Source organism: Perna viridis, chromosome 14, assembly GCF_037379345.1.
Source record: "Perna viridis isolate PV_CMFRI_1.1 ecotype Kerala chromosome 14, ASM3737934v1, whole genome shotgun sequence".
Lineage (NCBI taxonomy): Eukaryota > Metazoa > Mollusca > Bivalvia > Mytilida > Mytilidae > Perna > Perna viridis.
Window position 1 is genome coordinate 15,526,380 of NC_142458.1, and position 11,423 is coordinate 15,537,802.

Sequence of the window (11,423 nt, forward strand, 5' to 3'; positions counted from 1 at the left end):
TAAGAGACATACTTAAAGAATCCCCATATGGGCTGTCGTGCGAGAGCCGCATGGATAGTCAAGACCCAAAACCCCTTAGAAGTAATGGTGGCAATATTTGTGATACACCCATGTACAGATTTATTACCAAAGTCCACGATAAAAGTGATTCGGTTGTAAATATTATATCAGATATAAAGTTATCATTATTGATATCTCCGCCTAATATTCACGTGATTAACAATGGGTGATGATTTGATAATGAATATTATTTTAAAATGAAAATAAATGATTTATGCTTCTGAAAAGTACAAATTAGTTGAACACATAATTTAGCACCATAGCCAACCTCAAACATGGACGTAGACATTCGGGGCGAGGTAAGGTCTTTTTTCATAGAGATACATATTTTACATGTAACCACTTGATGTGAACTAATACTTGTCAGCAATAGAGGACAGATCCAATTTTTCCTCTGAATTTTTTTAAGGATCTGACGAAAATATATTAAACTTGTTGTAGTAAGATTTTCGATTTTCTTGGTCATAGATGCTCTGTTTATTAAATAAAAACGGTATCGTTCTGTTCCAAATGCCCCCAGCCCAATTAGAATAAAATGTAATGTTCCCTAGATCTTGACCCACAACAAATTCTTCTTACGGCCTTCATTTTTATTACTTTTGTTGAAATTTCAATGTAAAGAAAATGTGCACGTGTTTATCATTACTTACAATATGTATGGATCTATGGTTTATGTTTAATATGGTTTATGTTTAACAATACTTAAACAAAGTACTCATATACTGAATCAATTCATATCGATTGTGTTAAGTAGCAGTCTTTCTAAAAATCAGACAGGAAGTGATTCATGCATGTCAAAAATGCACCAAATTCAGTTTTATTTCTTGTTCAGAAACTATTATAGATCACATAACCAGACGGAGTTTTTCGTTTGGGGGTTGCGCTTTTGAGATAACATTTATATAGATTGTACATGAAATTAGCACTTCGCAAGAGTTATCGTTCTAGATTTGGTTTCATTTGGTTTATTTTGGTGTGGAGTTAAAGTGCAGTTTTCTCAAGAGTACCGATCTAAATACAGAAAGGACTATTGTCACATAAAGATATAGCATATGTTGTCCAAAAAAAAAAAAACATCATCTGATCCATGGGTTTTTCTTTACCATGAATCACTTTACCACAGGCAGTGTCGGAATCTTATATGGACTGGTACTTAATTGTTACGCCCAAATAATCATAAAAATACAAAAATAGGGTTAAGATAAAAAAAATAAATAAAATAGGACAGAACCGGGATCGACTTATCTAAACACGAGCTTCTTGTTGCAAATTGTTTACATTGAACTCTTTAGTTTGAATTCACCGTTCTGATAAATTGTCTTTAAAATATCACAGTACCCAGGTTGTGTTATATTCAGGTTCTTTTGTCGGTTTACATGGAACACAAAGATGAATGATCACAAAACTCTCCGACATCCTGCATAACTGAACTTCTTCCAGTTACTACTAGTTTTTTTTTTTTCTAACTTCTAAATTTTCAGGTCGATTTTCGGTTTACATGGAACACAAAGATGAATGATCACAAAACTCTCCGACATCCTGCATAACTGAACTTCTTCCAGTTACTACTATTTTTTTTTTCTGATTTCTAAATTTTCAGGTCGAAATTCAAATTAATGAACTCCAGGTCGAAACTGTCTGTCAAATCAATCAAACTTAAACTACAATCATTACAATCAATCCAGCTCTTAGATACATGTACAACAGGTACAACTATATCACAGTTGTAAAACCGTAGCTCAAGTGCGGCAAATTGTCTCATAGACATCTATATGTCCTGCAATTTTAACATTAAGCGGTTTAAGTTTCTGGACACCTGTGTCTAGCTCTAGCATGAGACATACATTAGCAGAAACGCCTATGTTTTAGAATATGATTTCATCAATAAGGACTGAAGACGGGAAAAAAACAAGCCATGCCCTTTTAAGTCCCTTGAACACCTACATCTGCATGTATATCATCACATATATCCTACATTGTAGGTACATCTTATTTTGAAATAATATATACATATAGTTTCTTATCACATGGCCAAATAGCCAACTAGAGTGATTATTACAAACAACAATAACACCAGACTGCTGTCTGAAACCATTCTTTGGAAAATTGCATTGTCGTAATTACTATGCTACCTTATCAGCAAAGTTTTATTTTGATTTGTAATCTACTTGCGATGTCACGTGGCGATGACCGTAATAACTGTATTATGTACCAACCAAACCAAATTATTTATTTCCGAGTAATTAGAGTTGTTTATTGGTTTTGTTTATTTGCGTAAACAACATTGAAATTGAACTTGGTATTTTAGAAATAATTGTAAAAGGGGACCAAAGTGTTTGCATTTGAACGTAAACGGGTTACGGAAATATTTTCCTGTGGTGATGTACGTAAGAGATAGTTGAAGATGCTACATGTAATAGGTTTTGCAAATCTAAAGGCTCTGGCGACTGCTATAGAAATTCTGCTCTATGATCTAAATTATTTAAATTCATTAGGCAATCAGTTACCAAATCACAATACCAAACATAACACAAGAAAGGAACGTTTCAAATAAAAAAAATGATAATGTACGTGCGTGTACTTATGAAAGGTTCATCCTTTATACATTGAACTCGTGTCATTGGATCTTTTTCACCGGAGATGAAATTCTTTCAGTTTGTATTAACATCTTTTCTTTTAGTCTCAAACTGGCGGTCAGTTCTTCAAAACCCGTATAGGTCTTATCTGTTCCTGTCTAGGTTGTGTTGTTGGTACCGGTAATATTTGGAGGTTTCCGAGAATTATAGCTAACAACAGCGACGAAGAAGGTAAGAACATTTCTACATCTACTTAAAATGTGAAATACTTAAGTAGATCTCCAGCTAACAGTCATGCAAAATATGATGGGTGAAAAGCCAACATATTTTTATTTTTTGATATTTTGTTTGAAATACCATAGTCAACAGAAATTAACATTCGATTTTTCATATAACCTTTGTTCTTAGGATATCAAAATTATATAGAATGCACTGTATAATTCAAAATTAAGTTAGATAACTCTGTGAATGACACTCATATACAATATAGATTCGATTGGATTTTCAATTTCGAATATCTCCTAAGAGCAGGCGGATTTGAAATAATAATTGCACATTCATAATATGGACCCATAAAACAACTTAATTACAAAAATAAAATATGAACCCTTTTTGAGGTGTATTATATTTTTCAGATTTTGCATCATTCTTACAAAGACACTACTTAAAGAAAGAAAATATGCCCGCGGAATGCCAACACGATGAAAATTTAAAAAGTCCTTGACTTAAGAAATGTTTATGAAATGTATTGTCAGTTGCAAGTATAGGGATTGGGCCTAAAGGTTGGGCCCCTACTTTTTGGAGTAATTGTTTTAAATTGTGTGCATAATTTTGACAAATACGATAAACCAAATCCTATATAGAAGCCTCACATTTATTGAATATGTGGATCGGGATTTTTTCTTAATTTATTTCAGGTGGTCTTGTGTTTCTCATTACGTGGATACTGTTCTTGGTAATTTGGTCCATACCTATGTGTTTGATTGAATATGGGACAGGACGGTATACAAAGAAAGCTGTGATTGGTTCATTCCAACAGTTCATAGGTGAAAAGGCGGGATGGTGCGGGGCGTGGATATCTATGGTAGCATTTTTTATATCGTAAGTTTTTATTGACGTGTAAAGGCTGTAGAGATGGTTATTTCTCAGAAAGACTATAAACAGTTTTTTTAAAAAGGCGCCAATTGGGTACACGTATTCCATATAGTAATTGTTGTGTTGTAAATTCATGTGCAGAGTCTGGCGCAGGTTGAAATTAAGTTTTCACCTGCTCCACTATTACAGTTATGAAACATTTTTAATATTACAAAATTAGGGGGTGAAAAAAAACATTCGTGGTGACGTTTAATTTAAATTGTAAAAAACAGCGTTTGTTTATTTACATATACTTATGGGGAAGACTTTCCTTGCACGTTGCATGTGATTATATTAATCAATATTCGAAATTTAGCATATTAACTACATTACAACATGACTATATTGCTGTATGCTTACTTGATATTGTATATTTATATATTACTTAAATTAGATGCTATTACTCAGTTGTACTGGGATGGTGCTTTTACTACGTTGTTTATTGCATTGCCAACGAACTTCCAGACAATGTCGACGATAGCCGTCAAATATTTAGGGACTACGCAGAGGTATTTCAATAGTAATCTAATGAGTTATTTTTTGCTATGAACCAGTGAACTGAATTATTGCAAGCCAACCAAAATGATGAGAAGAAAAAACACGAAATATTTTGTAATGTTGGAGTTATTGCACAATTTGAAATTCCATGTTGATCGTAACACCAAGGGCTTCCTCCGCTATCAATACAAGGCATGACACTATCTTGGTATACTTTGACTTACAAAATCGCTTGTCATTTTATATAAGGTCCTGTTCCCATCGCATTGCAATCGCGGGTGATCAACTTGCTAAACCTTTTATGAAGGGAATCGTAATGGATGATTTGATTTAGATTTTTGGGGATATTTTGAGGGCAATATCAAAAATGCATTATCCTCTTGCAATTTATTCGGGCTCGCTTGTCATTATTTACAAAGTATAATGTGAAATTAAGATTTTGATCTATTGGAAATCAGCCGATTCTTAAACATGAAAAATACCATTGGCGAAATGATTTAAACCTCACTCTGTGTATGTGTGTGTGTGTGTGTGTGTGTGTGTGTGTGGTTGCGCGCGCGTGTGTGCGTGTGCATGTGTGTGTGTGTGAATGTATGTGTAAAGGGGAAAGGAGGTGGCATTCCGACAATTTCATTTCTTTTGTATAAAATGGTTCTAATCTGCTTATTTTAACAGGAAAGCAAATGGCCTCTTCTGACACATGCAATAGCTTTGATAATAGCTGGTCTGTCTGTCATCAAAGGAGTCAAAACGATAGAGAAAGTCAATATGATACTGGTTCCCCTCCTCCTTCTCATCATTCTGTTTACCTTCATCTGGTCCCTGACAAGAGATTATGCTGACTTTGGGATAAAGTATTTATTTACTCCTAAATGGTGTAAGTACTTGCAATGTAATATTAGAAGCATTTTTACTTTACCTTGTGTAAAAATGACCATGCTAATTTGAAATTTATCAGTATTTTGCCAAGAAGCCTCTAGCTACAATGTCGAATTAGCCAGGGTAAATGAAAGGGTATTTATATTGTGCTCTATTATTATACTACATGCAGTCCAAGAAGAGTTTCAATGTCATTTTACTTGAGTTTGACGAAAGTCCGCTTTTCTAGTTTTATTTGTTCAAAAAGCAGATAGCATCACATCTCTGTTTTGATTTGCTTTAAACACATTAAAATTCTCCAGTTAGATTTGATAGGCAATATTCAAATGAACAATCATTTATACTTTAAGCAAATATGCTACATGTAAAAATATGCATGTACACTGTACCTGTGATTCCATGGCTCAATAAAAAGTCTTTTCTATCATACATGTACGTGTATGCACGTAATGCGACAGTAATTGTGGATTTTCTTTCTAGCATCATTCGGAGAGCCACGTCTGTGGGTAGATTCAATATCTCAGAATGCTTTCGACACAGGAGCAGGAATGGGTCTTATTATACCATATGCTTCGTATATGAGTGTGGAAAACTCGATCGTCAAATATGGGTTGTTCATTCCTTGTTTGAATAATTTAGTGAGGTAAGTATATTGCACACAATGATAAATATAGACAATACCATTTTCTAGACTTGAAATAAAAACAATAACCAAGTTTATTTTTTATACAACGTGTTTATCACATTTCTTCCGAATTAGTGGCACCCGATAGCGAAAATACGGTAAGCAGGTAGTTCGTGCAAGAGTTGGGAAGTAAAAGCGGAGCCAAAGTGTTATATAGACTGTCACTGACCATGTATCGTCAATTAAATGTCAAGAATAAGTACGGAATATATGTCAAAGAGACAAAAAAACCCATCGGGATGAAAATGTCAGCCCAAGGCCACCTATTGGTCTTTAATGAACGACGAGGAAATCCTCATATCACAGGATAAGCTGTACTGTCAATGTACTTTGGTTGCTTAAATAAACGATTGCAGTATAAAATTTATGTATGGTATTGTAAAAATAAGTACTTCCAAGCTACAAGTACATGTATTATAACAGAAATGAATATTGTAGATGTAGCAAGGTTGGATTCTTGCGGAAGCACGACGATGCTTTCTGGAAAGAATGATACAATTTAATTTTTCACTAATCGTCTTGTTTCACTCGCAAAGTGTTTCTTTTAAAGCCCATTTGTTTGAGTCATACATGCATGTACTATAGCGTAGTCTGTTTAAAAGTCCAATGTTCGACTGACAAGACGTTTCGGGTCTAGTTAAACGTGTCGCTTTTAAAAGGATTACATAAGTAAAGGCAGTTGTTGGATCCGTGTCAAGACAAATACAAAACCCATTTTACAGGGGCAGATTCAGGCGGGCGTGGCGGGTGTGTGCCCCCCCCCAAAAAAAAATAATACAAAGCATGGGTTGTCAGGTGTATATTTAGGCGGTTTTAGGGTGAAACTGTAATTTCTCGCTAATTTTACCACAAACGATATCTACATTTCACCCACTCTAGAAAAAAATATTTCAAAAATTTAACCTAAAAAAATTTAAACTGTGCCCCCCCCCCCCTAATCTGGAATCCTGGATCCGCCCCTGATTAAGTAAACGTAAATTTACTTTTTAGAAAGTGTTAAGTAAGACTCTAACATGTTCTGCATTACCGGTAACACCCGTCGGGTTGTTTATTTTCCAGTTTGATCTGTGGTATCATGATATTCGCCACCGTATTTTCTACACTGATTCTAAGCCGTGGTGTAATAGCTAAAGATGAATATGTTTCAATAATAAAGGACAGCGGACCGGCAAGTACAGGACTGACTTTCATTTGGTAGGTATGTGTCAAGGTCACAATATTGAAGAGCAAACATAATATCTTGATTACGTACATGTAGATTAAAGTTAATAAACGATTTTACACACAAAAACATCGCCTGAATGTAGCTGAAATATTGCTGCTTTGGCGTTAAACCCCAGCAATCAATCAGTCAATCACACAAAAATGTACAATTTGAAAAAAAAGGTTTATATGAGTAAATGTCTGCCATACATGTAACACTTGTTTTCAAGAATTTGGAAAGAAACGGAATTTTAAAGGCAACTACCTAGCTGCCTCCGCCAAGAAATGCTACAGTAGAACTTGTAAATACATAGACATTCATCTTTTTTGTGCTTTTCTGTGTTGTTGCATTTTATTTGTTATTTTTTTTTAGTGTAATAATCATTATCCCTTTTTTTCCAGGATTCCGGTTCTATTTTCCACGATAGACACATTTGGTCGTGTTTTGGCCGTGTTGTTTTTTCTCTGTCTCTCCTTTGCTGGTGTGACGTCTCTCATATCTAATATGGAACTGGTCTCGCATACCATGCAAGATTTCGGAGGTAACATACACCAATCAAATGCAAAAATACAAAAACAGGCTTCAAATGAAGATAAAAATTCAAAGCAAAATTCAAGACAAAATACCGGAACAAAATTACTCTATTTTTCACATGGATTCCTTTGTTCTTGAACTGAACGGAAATCGCCATGAAAATTGTTGTTTTTCATTTGCATTGCTTGATTTGGTCCTCAATTACTCCAAACGAACATATAGTAGACAAAAATAAAAAAAAGATGCGTTCAGCTTAAATCACCTCTGGATGTCAAGACCGAAATATAAAAATGTGTACATCGTAATCCTTCATCAATGTATGTACTAATATGACGTCTTTATATCGCCAAACAGTATATGTCGGTACAACCCCATCTTTAGCACCTGCGCACTGTCTCTTTTCTTTCGCTGTCGCTTCGAGACAAAACACTCATTTAAAAACGTTTACGCAATGATTTAACAGCTGAGAGATTATCTTATTAAAATCAATCAATTATATAAATACACACATTTAACACATACGATGACATAAATATACAAATTTAATCCTTTAATCCAACTTCTATACGGGGTAGGTTAAACGGAACAGCTGTTATTTTGGCTACGACTCGGGAAATTTTTGTCACAAAAATTATGATCGTATTTGTCATATTAACAAAGAAAGAATTCCTTCCGGGGGTAGGTTTGTACTCATTTTAACATGGGTTTGGCATTTATATTAAAATGAGTACAAATCCACCCCTTCCACGAATTATTCTTAAATATAGAATGAAGCGATATTTTCGTTTTGAATTTCGTAATTGTCAACAGAACTAATTATTAGTATTTGCATTTTATATGTAACGATTACACAACCTGTAAAACACAATAATGGTGTGTACATCTGTTTACTGCACTCCAATGAACCGATTTAGTTCTGTTTTTGTTCAATTAGTTTGTCTCTTTATAGTTCCTAGGAAATACGGTACACCTGCCACTGTTGTACTTACGTTTTTGGTTGGTTTGATGTCTGCCCTAGATTTGGACATATTGACCAATCAGGTACATGTATACTACAAGCGCTCTTTGAAATTAATATCTCGATATGGGTATAATTTTATATTTTACCCATTTTTGGTACATTTTTTTGTAATTGTGACTATCCAATCAATATTGCTGATGGTATGTTTAGAGTTGTTCATTAGATGCAACGTTTTATTTTATAATTTAGAATCAAATAATCAAATCGTTATAAATCCTAAGGAACTGTGGTTTGGATGTGTTTTTCCGACACAGCCGGTATAGTTTTGCTTTTTACCTTTTGACCCTTTAAGGTCTTCTATGGAAACGCAAGTCACCTGATCGCAAATCTGTCTCCCGATTGACCAAATACATGTACTGATACATGTAACTTAGTTGCGTTCGAACAAAACTGTATCGAAAATTCATATGTTATTTCCTGAATCAAGGATTTATTTATAACATCTATATTTTAACTCCTTGGAATGGAGTATCATTGTATATTAGAAGTGCCATATACTTCGAAACAGCTAAGAAGTTTAGCGTGATTTTCCATACACTATCAGGTGGGTTATGATATAAACAATTCAAGGAATGGGTTAGACTTAATAAAAGGTTCCGTTGTTCGGGTTTATTTTACTGAGTCTAAACGCATAAAGGACAATATCATAATTTATCAGTTATACATGTACGTGTAAGGGCATTAATATTTAGACGTCTATATGGTCAGGCAATAGTTGATAGACAAAGATCAGCCACGTGAAAACGACTATAAAATTAAATATCGCACAAAATACATTTGTACCATTCTTATTGATAATAATGACTACCGTCGTATCATATAGGACTTTGTTTGGGGATTTGCCTTAGTCATTAACGGACTGATGCTCCAGTTCATGGTTATATATTATGGGACGGAGAAATTCAGAACTAATATATTCAACAGATTCAGTTTGAACGATTGGAAGCTTCCCCGAATTTGGGGATGGATGATCAAGTAAGTATTTCAGATATTAGCAACAAAGGTATGTGGTCAAACGTTGAAATATACAAAGGGAGAAAGAGTTTTTTTTTTATTTGATAATTTGGACCTGAACGGTTCATGCAGTCGAATCTGTCGTCACGACTAATGAGTCTCCAGGCGTCTTGTATAACACATTTGTCGGTTTATAACAAGGACTTACATTTAACTCCTTGATTTATAAATTGTTGTAAACCTGGGTATTAAAACATTTGTCTCATAATACTCCTCAGTAAACACCAAAAGGGTCTCATTTGAAAACTTGCTTACATGTACAGTAATTCAAATTTTACTAGCAGATCTAAATTCCTGGCGGACCACTTCAGCCTTGATTTGTTTTACTATTATATTTCTTCTGTAGATATTTGGCGCCAATAGAAGGTATTGCGATCATTGTATGGTGGGCCATAGATTTGATAGACGGTAATTCGGGGGACGGGGAGAAGTGGTACGAGTTCGGACGGGAGACATTTGTAATGACCATAGTTCAAGTGAGTACACGGAGGAGGAGGTTTTGATGATTAAAGTATACATGCGCATGGTACAGTGTACGTTTTAGGTGACGAACAGTCAGATGCAATGTGGGAAATTTCAATTAAATGGAAAAACGTACCATGTTATTTTTCCTAGAAAATAATCATCACTGGAAGAAAACAAAAACGGAAAGGACGAACTTCTACACAACACTTGGAAATACTGAGAAAATACACTAAACATAAGAAAACACTCGTATGCGAAAACAATGAACTTACAGATATCTCAAGAAAAAGGCATAAAAACTAAATAAAAAACATCGTAAGCCCTGGGTGAGCTTTTGTATTTGAATGTTCATTGGTGTGCTATATTTTGGTCACTTGGTTTTCTTGTTGAGGCTTAGAGCGAAATGAATCAGAGAATAGACAACTAGAACTTTATACCAATTCGAGCTTGCCCTTTATGTGACTAGAGATTAAGTCACATGCAGAGATTGTGTTTGTATTTTTAGAAACGAACTACAGTTTTGGTTGTCTGATGAATAGGTTTTTCTCATACTGTAACTTCGAAGGCCAGAAACAATATAAGTAAACATAAACTAATATATAATTTATAATTGAAAATATCTTCTTGTATATTTACAGTGGGCAGCTCTTATGTTCTTTGTGATTCTGGTCAACTTCGTGTTGTATTTTTACGCCCACAGTAGACCCCAGTCAGATACGATAGCGCTCCTGGGAGATAAACCTAGAGAAAATGGATCTCTTCCATCAGACAATGTTCCCGATTTACAGAAGGAAAAAATTGGTTTGTCGAGCTTGTCAGAGTCATATAGGTCAATACATCTGTAACCAACTTAGACTTTGGCTTGAAGATCTTATATTTCAAGACCTGTTCTCAAAAGTACATGAACTTTGGTCAATGTAAATGCATATTTAGTATTTTATTTTAACCACCGTGAAGCTGAAACGAGACTAAAAGGCAATGAAATATGTTTTAGTTCTTTTATATGTGTGACTTTGATATATCAATTAAAACATGAAAAGACATTGTAAAATTTAAAAGATAAATGTACTTGACATGTATTTTTTTCTATTTATATCAATTAAAGTCGTAAATTTTTGCTTAAGACTTTGTAAAGAAAGAATTGAGATGCATCTGAAATCAGGATAATGATCTTCATCCTAACTTATATTGGAACCAATATAATTTCAAGGAACTATCACTAACGAAAAGATAACAAATGACACATGATTTTATAAGCTGTATACGAGAGTAAAATAAGTTACCATAGGAACAGTCCCACTCAAGACTATGGAAGCAGCCATCTTGATATTTAAAATTTGCGCAATACGTAAC

At 34.3% G+C, this 11,423-nt stretch overlaps 1 protein-coding gene across 1 annotated transcript; it reads left to right on the top strand.

Moving 5' to 3' along the window:
• Window positions 1-189: 189 nt before the first annotated feature.
• Window positions 190-11,188, top strand: LOC148598362 (uncharacterized). Its single transcript, XM_088560857.1, has 12 exons — window positions 190-359; window positions 2,741-2,867; window positions 3,554-3,737; window positions 4,165-4,279; window positions 4,944-5,145; window positions 5,628-5,790; window positions 6,892-7,026; window positions 7,438-7,577; window positions 8,520-8,611; window positions 9,415-9,566; window positions 9,952-10,081; window positions 10,709-11,188. The coding sequence occupies exons 1-12, from the start codon at window positions 336-338 to the stop codon at window positions 10,913-10,915; spliced, it is 1,671 nt and encodes a 556-aa protein (XP_088416983.1). The 5' UTR covers window positions 190-335; the 3' UTR covers window positions 10,916-11,188.
• The last annotated feature ends 235 nt before the right edge of the window (window positions 11,189-11,423 follow it).